This window comes from Phalacrocorax aristotelis, chromosome 1, assembly GCF_949628215.1.
Source record: "Phalacrocorax aristotelis chromosome 1, bGulAri2.1, whole genome shotgun sequence".
NCBI lineage: Eukaryota > Metazoa > Chordata > Aves > Suliformes > Phalacrocoracidae > Phalacrocorax > Phalacrocorax aristotelis.
In genome coordinates this window covers 87,881,621-87,895,646 of record NC_134276.1, presented here as the reverse complement: position 1 = coordinate 87,895,646, position 14,026 = coordinate 87,881,621, and the positions used below count along the sequence as shown (strand labels likewise).

Here is a 14,026-nt window from a genome sequence, read left to right as displayed (position 1 = left end):
CAAAAAAAAAAAAAGAAAAGAAAGAAAAAATGAGAAGTAAAAGCATCAGAAAGCAGTGGAGTCTAATAGTTAAAATGTGGCAAGTGCTGATATTTTTAAGGCCAGATTTGACATGCCTCAGTCTGGTGGGTGGTAGTTATTTGTTTATTATAATAAATTTTTAAAAAATTATTGGAGGTGTACCCCTCAGCAGGCACAGAAAAAGCGGACAGTGTGACACCACTCTCAGATGCCTTTCCTGCTGCCAAGCAGGTGCAAAGGCAGAATAATCTTCAATCTGGAATAATTGCAGTTGAGGGCTCAGGTGGCTCTTACCCCCAGCCCTGCAAGAAGGCAGAGCGTATAGCTGTGCTGACACAGGAAAGAAACTGAAAATCAGACTGGGATCCCTCAGGCCAGAATGTGCCCCGTGGGATGACAAGGAATACAAGACAAAGGTGATGAGGGGGCTGCTGTTATGTAGTTCTTGAAATAAGAGGTAAAGACAAGCGTGGGAAAGTGTTCTATCTTGCAGTGGGCAATTGGGTAAAGCCTTCATTTTTTAAGCATACCCATGGGACAGTTCTCAGATTACAGCCTTTGAGGTGTACAGTCAGGGGTTACCGGCCAGTTAATTTCCTTACTGGGGAAATTTCCCATTGTGCCAAGAATCTACATGGTCTGCGTTAGTTCTGCCCCACTGCTGTCATGAGGAACAGGTTGCTGATCACCGCTGCTAGTGTTTTTTCACTGCTGTCATGGTCTGAAGAGAATATACTGTTGTGACCTAGACCTGGCATCCAGGGCTTCAGGAAATCCCATAAAATCATCCCCTGGGATTAACTATTACAATGTCAGAGAAAGGCGTGACAAGAAGGTAAAATTCGCCAGTAAAATTAAGCTATAAACAACCCCTTGAAAATATAGGGCCAAATTACAACACACTGACCAGGAATAGCCTGTGCCTGTCCTGCTGACAGCCTCTACCTGCCTCAAGGACGACACAGGGACATCCCCAGAACAAGGTATGGTTCAGTGTGAGTAGGAATTTCTGGAGCCCTAAGGAAATGCCACCACAGGAGTTAAGCAGAAGCACCAATTTCAAAGTCTCTTTGTAGAAGAAGTCTCTTTTTAAGTAGCATGATTAGACTAATTAAGTTCTGTTTAGGTTTTAATTTGCATGTTAAGGATTTGATTACCCACCAGTAAGAGACTGATTCTCTCATGTATTTTATGACAGTATGTGACATGATCTGCACTCTCATGTTTACAAATAAATAAAAATAACGTATGTAAATTAAATTATATTTATTCCATATCATTGTATCAACAGCAGGTAACTAACAATGCTGATTGCTATGGCTAATAATAACATTATCTTTTACTAATGGTTCCGTTCTGAGAAAATTTATTTCATAAATCCCTGCTGTACCATTCCAAATTCTAACTGTGACCAAGAGACATAATCCATTTTTAATTGAGATTCAATTACCCCTTCTTTCATTAAATTAAGTTTAAGCTGCAAGCATATGACTACTGTGCATCAGAACAGGGATACCTAGAATTTACCAAAAAAAATACCCACAGGGGTTTCTGAATAACTGGGGAGTTTGCCCATAGGCTTTTTGTATCATAATAAGTTGCTTTGTATATAATTCTGTTCAAACATAAATTGTATAAATTAAATAATATAAATTAAAATATTGTTTAAAGATTATGTAAATTTGCCTTTTGTCTACTTACTCTGTTTTTGGAACTTCTTTTCTAAGCCAGTAGAAATCAGACTGGGCTGCATATTTGCGAGTTTGCAACACATTGCCAAAATAGTCACTTTCTGTAAACTTCAGCTGTATAGATAAAACACAGACATGTTTAAAGCATGTCCAAGGAAACAAAAGCTGACATAAAACAATCAGAACTTTTATTTCAAACAAGATAATCACCTAATTTTTTTAGCCATTATCAAAGCAAGTAAAATTTTCACACTTGGTAAGAAGAATAAATATTTTGTGAGCTTAGTTAAAAAACAGTGGCTGAACTGATCTACACAAGGAACCAGAACATCAGAAAAGCTCTTCTCTGTGCAGAAAAGAGCTGAGGAAATCAGAAGTATCCGACGATGAACTGCAGACTGCATGTCGCTAAGGCTATTCTCCAGGCAGACTCTTTTCCATAAGGAAGCAGATCTACTTTTCTTTTAAAAAGTGCATTTTAAAATCAGTTTCAAAAATGTAACAAAGCCCCCTTTTTCAGTTTGTTTTGCATTTTAATACAAATACTTCATACTCTTTGCCCTCTGAGGGTTCTGCCACTGTTTCTCACATTAAATGCTTACAGACATAGGGCTCCATGCTTCCATAAGCCTCCAAATCTAATAGTAACCCACACACACATGCAACTAATCATGCAAGAAAAAGGGTTGTTAATATTTTATAAATCCAGCTGATGTCTCTGTCACTAAATTCAAGCAATCCTACACCTTGTGAGGAAGTTATACTTCAGATTTAAACTATGGTTTTACAACCATGATTAACAAGTGCTTTTCACGAGACTTACCACTTATTTGGGCAAATAATTCCATACATTGAGTGGTAATTTGGTCACATCCTCTGTCTCATTACACTACCTTCACAGCACCATTTCATTTTACTCCTTCCGGGAACAAGGACTAGGCTTGTAGAGTTGGTTCTTCAAAATTTTCTTAATAAATTACACCTCTTTTTAGTGTTCTTTCACATTCTCTGGCAAGAATGACTGCCATTCTTGTATTTTACCAGTTCATGATTGAATTTTTTATTCTATTTTGCCTGTGTCTTTCAGTAATACAGTCCATCTCATGTATGCCACAGTTACCCCTTTGGAAAATGGTAAAATATGTTATCTTCGCCATCTGCCTTCCTGCCTTAGTTAGGCTGAACAGATACTGGGTCAGGAAGGAGTTCCCTGCTACAGTATCCTTCTCCAGCAGCCAGCACAGTAGGCATATATACTGATTAGGCATATATATACTCTAGGCACAATCATAAACAACAAGCATAAATTCATAGCCTGGAGAGGTGGGGAGAGCCTATATAGGTTCACACAAATTGTGATAGTCTGAGGAAAAAAGCATTAGTATTTTTGAAGACCGTTACTTTGAGAAGAAATGGGGGGGGGGTGGTGTTTCATTTTTGTAACTGAATGAAAATTTATGCCAGTATATGTTTAACCTTTAAAATGCTTAATAGCAGGAAGGTTCTTTGTACCCAGGCACGTTTTCCTCTCAGCAGGCCTCGTGGTCATCTCATTTAGACATACCGGCATTGACAATTTAGACAAGAGAACTAGCATACTTAATTCAATGTCTAAAAATAACCAGGCAAGCAGAACGCCAGATGCATGCCAAACAGAAGAGCTTTGATTTTAGACAGCAGTGAAACAGAGCAAAGAATGGCTGCAATATGTAAAAGAAGAAAGCTGTAAGTCTGACACTTACTGTTTTGATGTCTTCATTAATATATGTGTCATTCATTATAAACTGAGGGTAACCCACTTTTGCCATAACTACTTTTGCCTTTGAAAAAGAAAAACAGAAAAAAAAAGTGTTGGCAGATATAAGTATTTCTCAGCGTTACGGCTTTTTTTTGCCATTCTGTTTCCGCTTTGTATTATTATGCCTCCCTGAAGGCATCCTAATTTAACTTCAAACCAACTTGCCTACAAGGTAAACTTGGTGCTGCAGATGAGCTTTGCATCACAATGTGGAGGGTCCAGGTTCTGTTGTCAGATTATCACAGTGGGTCTGTTGTCACCTGCAGAGCTTTTGCAGACTTACAGCAATGTGTTTGAGTGCAAAATCTTAACAGCTGATTTTCCCTACCGGTTTTTGTGTTAACCAGATGGTCAAATGCCTGTTTTTACAATGTTTTCCAAAAGACGACAGGAAATGGCCTGTTTCGCTATGGCGCAGTAACTGGTACACATCCAACTGTTAAAATAGATCAGATACACATATAGGGATGAACCTCAGTCCCAGCAAGTGCAGACTGGCATAATTCCACGGAGGGTCACTTCCATTTACACCTGAGGATGGGTGCACACTTTTCCGAAGGACGCTGTACTTTTCTAAAACCACGTGGCTAAACTTTGTTTCATTCTCCACTTTCATCCCTTTACCCTTTCCCTATCAATAGTAAAGGTGTTAAAATAAGACACTTCACTTTTCATTAACTTTGGGTTTTTTTCCCTCTCTCAGTCATGACTTAGTCCCAGTGGTTATGCACAATCTGTGTAAACACTCTGGTGTGAAGTGATAGCAGCTGTAGATGAGTATTCCCACTTTGTAAATCATGGCGTAAGTATATAAACAGCTTTAGTAATGTCCTCATAAAAACACCAGCAGGCCACACAGCCACCCAGAACCTCTGTAGAAACAACACGTTTCCAGAAGAAAAGCAGAAGGATACGGAAGGATAAGATGACATACCAAGAAGTGAAATATGACAAGTTCATAGAATAAATTAAAGCCACGATGAATGGAAAGCACAAAACTTTCACTCGCTATATTTTTGGGAAGCTGAATGTAATTTCTCCTTAAGTCTTTGGAATTCCCCTCACCCCTCAAAAAACCCTCATTTGGAAATTTGTTCTTCAAACTCAAATGTCTAAACGCAAATGAATATTGCAAGATATGATAACTAAATGGTTTGGCCATTAACCACCTACAGCCACACCAACCCTGCAATCTTCTCTCTGCGAGCAGAGTCCAGACCTATCTGGGGGTCCACTGATTTCTACTTTCTTCCTGCTGCACAGGGTGGCTGTTTAGGGGAAGATTCCCCTTCCTCCACAATGAAATTCTTGCCCCCTTCTTCCCCTCCACAGTGTCTCAACACAACGGGGCCTCCTATGACAGCAAGGATTAGAAACGTCTGATCCACAACTATAAGAAGGAAGCCAATGGAGGACTGCATCCATTTAACCAAAATTATTTTGTCTCCTCTTATATTTTTCATGAAGAAAGGCCTCTTTGCTTCTTCAAACTCCTTCAATTTCTCAACCTCATTTCCAACCCAAAGCCATAATCCTCCATTTGTGACATCACAATTAATTGCGGTTGAGATAATTAAGATGTCGCAAACAGAAGATTACAACTTCAGGTAAGAAATTAGCAGCAGAAGCAGATGAACTCTTAAGCAAGAAAGATCCCATTGTCATACAAATACCCCTAGTGATTAAAAAAAAACCCACACCAAAACCAAAAAAACAATCTAAGACAAATGCTGAACAGGAAACATGAAATGAGCCAAATTAACTCTCAACAGAATGTTTTCTCATTTTTCCAGAAGGTAGAGCAGCATTTCAAGGTATTTTAAATGCCTGGGAGGGATAAAAAGCAGGGGGCGGTGGGAGCACAATTCATCTACAAGTTTGTATATAATCAAGTGTCTATTTTTTTTCCTGGTGGTGTTGTCAGGTCCAGCTGACTGGACTTTGCAAGGAACAGGAAAAATTCTATTTCCATTTCAAATGTTTCAATCTTAGTGGTTATATTAGTCTTGAGAAAGCAAAATACAAAACTCGTCATTTTTAATTTTTACTAAGTCAGCTGCTTAAACAAGTTCAGTGAATCTCAGATGTTCTGCATGCATTGCAGAGTACCCATCTGAATTACTTACAGTAGCCTCTGTGTTGAATCTACTTAATTCAGCCCCTTAGCATTTTGATTAAACAGATTCAGTTTAAAAACTAACTTATATGATGAAAAGTAAACCCTTTAAAAACAATTTAGAGTGCAACTTGCAAAAAATAAACAGTGGCTTTTAAAGAAAAATTAAGGATTAACTGTGTCAGTACACTGTCATTTCAGCAATGATTTAGCCAGTACTATGTCAATCAAAAACTGTTGGTCATGTTTTGGCACATAAAAGGACAGTTTTGACTTTGAGCTATATTATATACTTTTAAAACACCCAATTTCTAGACTGCCTTCCAAATAAAAGCAAATAAATTCATGTCTTGCTGGCTGTAAATGCAGAGGACTATGAAGCCAGCCTAGATCTGGCAGCGCTTCTTTGCTGAAAGAAGCAGGGATGGACCCTGTCCTCAAACTCAAGGTGCTAGTTGTCTGTTGTGACCACAATATGTCTATCTCCACTTCACTGCATGGACTTTTTGGTGTCACTGTGGAATATAAAATCATAGAATAGTTTAGGCTGGAAGGGTCCCTTAAAGGTCATCCAGTCCAACCCCCCTGCAATGAGCAGGGACAACTTCAACCAGATCAGGTTGCTCAGAGCCCTGTCCAGCCTGACCTTAAATGTTTCCAGGGATGGGGCATCACCACCAATCTGGATAACCTGCTCCAGTGCTTCACCACCCTCATCGAAACACATATCTGCCACATCCATCTCGGTCTCTTCTTCCACAGCAGCCCCCTGAGAGCAGCAGCTTAGAACTGCCAGGTTTTGGCCATTTTAGGCCCCGTTCCTTAAAGAAACATCTCCAAGGGCAAGGATGATTCCTAAGGCTCCTTAAAAGCAGGTCTGACATAGGTTGACCTAAATATCATATATAATCTTATAGTGTCATAGATAATCATATAATTAATGTTAATTTTATATTTTAAGAACACTTAAATCCTTTAGGCTTGTCATAGCCCTGCTGCATTAGAAAAGGAAAATGAGAAGAGTTCTACTAACCAGACTGCCTCAGGACTGCTGGACTTACTTGTCAGGTCACACATACTCTTCCTCTGTGTCTTTGACAATTGATGTAATGAGCTTAAGATGGCATGTACAAGGAAAAAGTGGTCAGGCACTAATGGGATATTTTGTTATAAAGCCTATATAAAACCCTGATAAATAGCAGTTTGTCTCAAAGAGTTTTTTCACAGTAAACGCAAAAGGAAATGCTGCTTCTAGTACTTTGATGTTTTATCAATGGCTAAAGTTGTCTCTATTTTGTAAGATAGATACATATATATAAATATATAAGGGAAAAAATGTTATTTTATTCCATTTGTTACTTAGAATTTTTGCCACAATATGTGTGTTTTAGAAGTCTGAGCAAGACACAGAGATACTTATATACTCTGTAATGACAAAACTCTAAGGTAGACCTCACCAGCACTGTGTAGACCTTACTTCCACTGTAATCCTGATGCCTTCTTAAATGTTCCATCAGTTATGTAGGCTAATAGATTCAGAAAAGTACACACTTTGTTACTATGCCACCAAGTTAATTTGTTATTAGAAAACATAAGTACATGCTTAAACACCATTACAAAGCTTCTGGACCATCTAAAATCACAAATGAACATCTTTTAGGAATTTTTTTGAGAAGATCTAGAGCAAGAGCTGATGGAGAGCAAACTGGTACAAGGTTCTCATGTTCAATCTACTTCTCACTATACAGCTTCTCCCAGAAAAAGAATGTGTCTCAAACGATGCAGCCAAAAATTTAGAGTTGTGCCATGCTCCCCTGAGATCCTATGGAGCTGGTAGCCCAGGGTCACCTTACCTCCACTGTGTAGCACATACTGGTGTGGGAGGAACAGAGGAATGAGCTTGCTTGATATGAAGGACAAAGCGCATCTTTCTTTTTGAAGGGCCACCTCCAACATCTTGACACTAGCCTGGGATGAGGTCCAGGCCTGTACAGCCCATGCAGGCACTTAGGGCAGGCCAGAAGGCTGTGGCACACCAATGAGTTCCATGATGCCAATATTGAAGGACATGTGGCACCTGATGGAGGGGACTGTTTCCTATAGCCAAAGCAAAACCTGTGAGAGGACATAGGAAGCCTTCTGAAGTCCTTGGGAATCCCTCCAACTAGGATTCCTCCCAGGGCCTTTGCATCACATCCAAGCCTGTTCAGCTGAGCTCAGCTCTCCTGGTTTTGTCTGGGATAGAGTTTTCTTCCTAGTAGTTGGTAGAGTACTGTGGTTTTGATTTAGGATGAGAATCATGTTGATAACACACTGATGTTGTTGCGGAGCAGTGCTTACACTAAGTCAAGGGCTTTTCAGCTTCTCGTACTGCCCTGCCAGTGAGGAGGCTGGAGGTGCACAAGAAGCTGGGAGGGGACACGAGCAGGACAGCTGACCCAAACTGGCTAAAGGGATATTCCATACCAGATGACATCATGCTGAACAAAACCTGGGAGGAGGTGGCCAGAGGGGCATAGCTGCTGCTCGGGAACTGGCTGGACATGGTTAGCAACTGCATTGTACTTCCCTTGTTTTGTATATTCTATTATTATTATTGTTGGTGTTGTTGTTGTTATTATTATTATTGTTAGTTTGCCTTCCTTTTCTGTCCTGTTAAATTGTCTTTATCTCAATCCAGGTGTTTTACTTTTTTCCCCATTCTCTCCCCCATCCCACTGGGGGAGAGTGAGTGAACAGCTGTGTGGTGTTTAGTTGCCTGCCAGATTAAACCATTACACCTACACACAGCCCAATTTATTTGCACAAAAGACAAGTAAGAAAGCATTGTATTAAGAGCAGGTTTCTAAATTTGCATGTTGGAAGTCTCTTACTTCCTTGGCTACCTGTTCACTTGAGTAATATTTAATGGCAGTTCAAAGACTCCTTATTCATAAAGCACAAGAAAGTGGAAAACTCTTCTACAACTGGCTTACTCTTTTATAATGAAGTCAGTATTTTCCTCTTGATAAGATTAAAATTATGTTTAAGAGACCAGCCTTCCAGGAGGCATAAACACACATACGGGGAAAGCAAATGAAATGTGACAAATGTACAGGAACAAACCATGTGGTAATTGCACATGAATCTGCCGTAAACACACCATGCACAACTTTTTATGGTTTAAAGGCTCATTTAATTCCTATCTCTAATTTTCATACTAAATAATCATTTATACAGGAAGAAAAGGGGCAATGGGGTATTTCCCCCAGCTATTTTTAAGTACTCAGCCTACCTCAGGTTGTCAGGTAAATTAAGAAAACTCATCTCCACAGGCTTCCAATCCTGCCACTGAAAGCAAGAGGCTTTTGCAGGGGGCAACACAGAGCAGCAGCATGCTTTAAGGTAAGCCACAATAACTGTTTTCTATCCCAGCAGCCAGAGAGTAGGCTCCAAGGCAGAGGACCAGGAGTAATGCTCCCTCTGCCACTGATTACACTAGGAAGTTTCCCCACTGACTTCAACACAGTTGGGAATTTATCATCAGCGTGTCTTTCTGCCATGATGAAAGCATTGCAAGGCAGTTTACTACAGAGAAATAATAACAAATGATCTTCCACTCTTAACAACTTGTTAACGTTGGAATGCACACATGTGTTTCAACACTACAACACATCCCAGTATAGTCAAATTCTTGCTTGGCAATTCAACTTGACCTGTGACCGTTCTGAGAAAGTTTTTTACCCATCAGAGTATGGTTTGGGTATTTTGTAGGCCTGCTAGCAACACCAAGTACCGACATATTGTACTTACTGTAAAAAAAAAGAAAACCAAACTAAAACATATATCTCATCCCCAACAAAGTTTTATGAGTCTGACACAGATCTTCTGTATATCAACTTGACTCACAATAACTTTGTGAAGATAATTTTCAAGCTTCTAAAAATATAAAAAATTAATACAATTACAGATCACTGAAAAATTAGCGTGAAATACTTTCTGAAAGCTAAAATCATTCACGGCAAAGTAATGTTCCATTTAATTACAGAGATTAATTCAGCCTTTATGTACGTGTCTGGTCTTTTCATTTTTCATTGAAAACAGATGATTCAAGAGCCATCTGGTAAAACTGCTGCATAAATATCACTGCATCTATTTAGGCTTTATGTATAGAAAAAATAGGAAAATAGAGTGATGGATCTTGGCAAAACACAGAAAAGTTCCTTCACAGGGCTAAAGCCCAGTCCTACAGATATGAGTAGGGAGTAACCCACTGACTTGAGTGGGAGATGGACTGGGCCCACCTTAATGATGTATTTTATTTCCTATGCAGGGGCTACATGAGATGTCAAGGATTTGCACATCATCAACCGCAATCAAAAGTGTAATGGCAATTCAAATATGAACACTTGGCCTGAAATGATAATTTTTAAGAGTACTTGATCTGCAGTAAACTGGCTGTAATCCATAATCCAGAATATAGCTATCATGCAACTATTCATTTTGACTTTAACTTTCCCTTTATAAGTGCATATCACAACAATGCAAACTGTAGACTTTTCAAGATTTTTCAGAACTAGAGTTTAGTTTAATAATATTTCACATACCAACACCTCACACTGCACCATAACCCTCCCCTCCATATTTCAATAATTGTTTTGAATGTTCTACACTAGTCACTTATGAAGATGGAAAACACAGCTATTGCTCCATTCTTGTAATAGCTTGAGCCTAGGGGTAAAAAAAAAAAAAAAAAAAAAATCAAGTGACTTATGTGAATGATTACATCCACAAAGTACATATAAAATTGTTTTCCGTTAAATATACGCTGCAGTTTCAAAAGTAGCTGAGTCTATTTAACAGCTTTGTGCTGCCAAATGAAAAAAAAAGTCATAGTCCTTGCTCTTATCCCTTGCTCCTCCCACCTCTGTCTATACTTCAGCCCATGCTGCCTGCATCCACAGCCTCCATGAGCTGCCTTTCCTTGCCCCATCTTTCTGGGAGATTGCTTAGCTCACTAGCATTGTAGAAATCTATCCAAGATTTTCCCCAGCTAATTTTCTGCCAGAGCAGTGACCTGAATCACTCACTACATGGGGAGACCCAGTGAGGGCTAGAACTACCCAGTGCATGCTAAAACTAGCACAAAACAACTGCTGGGAGCACATAATGTGGGAAAGTGGAGAAGGAACAGTGAGGAGGTTATGTGTTACATTAGTTTACCCCTTCCTCTAAATCATCTTTTGAAACCAAAGCCTCATTCAAAGAAAACTTCCTGACAAGAAAATACTACCTAGTACACTTATAAAGGGACCATACCATACATTACATTCTCAGGAAAAGGAGGGGAAAAGGGACAAAAAATTTTCTAAGCAAACTGTTAGTTGAGATTATATATTCAGTCTCAATATCCACTAGTTACCAAGATAATATTGTTATTGCTAACCATAAAGTTGCAACTGACTCCTTCCTGTCCTAAACCTCTTTTTTTCTCCTGGTTCTCTGGAAGACAAAGACTCAATCATTGGTTCAAGCACTGTGACAACAATTTCACTGGAATTAATTTTTCAGTTTAAAGTAAACCTGCATTAACTTTTTTTTAGCAATAGAACTGAACTAAATCACAGAAAATATGAAACAGTCTTATATAAAAATACAAATTCACTGTGACATTTTCATAAGCATAACTCCTTAGTTCCATGCAGCAGTATAAATAATAGACCTACTCATATTTTCTCCTACCAGCTTGGTTCCAAACCCATTCTGCTGCCAGCAATGCTTTAATTTTGCTAAGAAAAAGAATTCCTTTGTCCATTTTATTTTAATTCCATTTTCCATTTGTAATCTCTGTATGACAGTTATCATGATTCCATTATTTTATACATAGACTATTATATATGACAGACGTAGATTCTGTCTTTCATGAGCAGAACCACAGCTTTGTAAATTAAACACACTTCTTCATGGCACACAGCAAATATCTTTCTCTGTGATTCCATGATACATAAATGCACTTATACAGCAGACCAGCACAACTGAGCACCTGGCAAAAGATGTATTTAACATCTAACCATCACTGTCCAAAGCTCCTCAGTCAATGTTAAGGGCCTCTGGGTTCTCAGTGGAGCTGGGGTCATGCCTGTGGACCAGAAGAAAGGATGGTGCACACATATACAAACTGGCTCAGCCTGCACTAGGTCCAGCTATGGCATCACGTCACCACACCAGCAGTGACAGGTCCACCCCAGCATGGGGGTTTCTGCACTGGATTCCCTTCTGCATACCTCTGGGTCACTCAGGGCATGACTACACCAGGGTGTGTGTGGACCCAGAGAAGCTCCTCCAGCTGCACTTCAAAAAAGACAGAGCAAGTGTGGTGGTCTGAAAGCACAGACCACCATTAGTATTATGCTGGTGTATATATATGCCCCCTGGTATATGCTGTTAAACTGTCTTTGACACAGCTCTAATAGCTCATATACCCGAGTTAAGCTTGGACACATCCTTAGCACTTTAGAAGACTGTACTTCCTCATGCCTTTATTTTCAGCCAATGCTCTATGTTTTCCAAATCAACTGTCTCTTAAAACAAAACCCAAACCACCAAACAAAAAAAACCAAACAACCAAACAAAAAACCTCCTACAACTCAAAATTCTCTTTATCTGTCTTTTGCAATTACATTAGATAACCTTACCCAACAAATTTTGCACCAGAATCCTAAGGATTTACAATGACACAAAGAAAATCCACCTTTGACTGGCCTTTGGCATGTTAGTGAGCGGCAGAAATTATTATGTTCCATTTTTTGCAGAAACTCCTTCCTGAATTCATTTCACTACTCACCACCAGAGCTCCCCATCGACCCCTACTCCCTCTGTCTCGCTACCTCTTGTAGAAGCACACCCACCTTGCTGCAAAATCTTTTCTGCTGTTTTTGTTTTAGCTCTGGGAAAACAACAGGTTTAACAAAAAAAAACTGCACTGGCAAAACAAAAGTCCGCAAGGACCCAAAAAGCCCATGTGCTGAGGAGATCTCCAGCACTGAATGCTGTAACGCTGTGTGAGAGAGGCAGCCCAAGGGACTGGGAAAGGGCAAGGAAGCTCTCCCCCACCACAGCTGAGTTTCACAGCATTTCTTTTGGCAGTTTTACACAAAACTCTGAATATCCTGTTCCAGAGAGGGACAACTTCTGCCCTTAGTCTCTGCTTGCATCAGTTTATATTAATTTAACATTGTCAAGGTTATCTTTGCTTAAGCAAAGGTTGAGAGCAACTTCTTTCTTTTTTTTTTTTTAATGAACAGAATGTGAAATTTTCTCTTTTAATTTCTAGCCACAAATGAACATCAGACCCAGTCTAGATACAGCTGAGACCAGACATGGCAGAGACTCATTCTTACACTGAAATAGGGACTGAGGACCTAATGGCAATCATCAGTTGGCTCAGGATGTGCAAATTCACATTTTCTCTAGGGAGAAAATCCTTTTGCTTGAACAGGGACCCCAACCAGCAGTGTACCAGTATGCATGTCAGTATCATTTGTCCGTGACTTATAATACATGGAGGGGAAAGCAGATGCATACATAGAAAAAAACATAGGCTGCAGAATACAGAAAAACCATATGCAGGAAATGCTCTACTTTCTACTGAAGACCAAATCCCTCTCCATTCCAAATTTTTACGTATTATTATTTTTAAATAAACTATATATATATATGTATTTATTTTCACATTTATGGAACTCACCTCTTACACAGAACACTGACCCTAAGACACCTCACAGCTCCCTCACAAAGGAGGGCAGCTGAGGAAGACTTTATTCTTAGGCACAGCGTCCTGGCTTCTGAAAGGCCACTAAAGGAACAAATTCCTGAGTCTGATGATCTCTTTGTGGTAAAGCTCCTCTAAAAGTAAACTCCAGCAATACCAGTACCTGAAACCATTAAAATATTTCATAGCTTTGCTTTGACCTCCAAGACTAGTACAATACCTGAGCAAGTTAAAGTGCTGCTAAGGTTCCTGGTCCTGGACAGCTCGGTGCCTGAGGCTGAGGGTCCATGGCAGAGCACCAGCCCATGGCCCTGCCTTGTCACACTTCCTGCCTGCTTGCGGCAAGCAGGTAACTTTCCTCTCAGTGGCTCAGGCAGACATATACAGGACATGGAAATGTTTATACATGTATATATACACACATACATATGCATATATACATGTATATACAGCCAGGAAATGCACATTCATTGAAAATAAAGAGGGAATGCCAAGTAGATACCTGAGCATGCCCTTGTAGATGACTCCTCCATACAGAGAACGGGTCTCTCCATACCTCAATATCCGTTACCGTTGAACTGGGGGGTTATAATCTCTTTGTAACTGTTCCTGCACAGAAGGTAGTTTTACTTGGTAAAACAACAAAGATA

At 39.6% G+C, this 14,026-nt stretch overlaps 1 protein-coding gene across 1 annotated transcript in view; it reads right to left on the bottom strand.

Moving 5' to 3' along the window:
* The window catches only part of PHEX (phosphate regulating endopeptidase X-linked), a 111,892-nt gene that overhangs the window by 32,789 nt on the left and 65,077 nt on the right, over positions 1 to 14,026 (bottom strand). Inside the window, exons 13-14 of the mRNA XM_075096995.1 lie at positions 3,455 to 3,532; positions 1,723 to 1,826 (exon numbers count right to left, since the gene is read on the bottom strand). Coding sequence (XP_074953096.1) covers positions 1,723 to 1,826; positions 3,455 to 3,532 — 182 coding nt within the window. The remainder of the gene's footprint in view (positions 1 to 1,722; positions 1,827 to 3,454; positions 3,533 to 14,026) is intronic.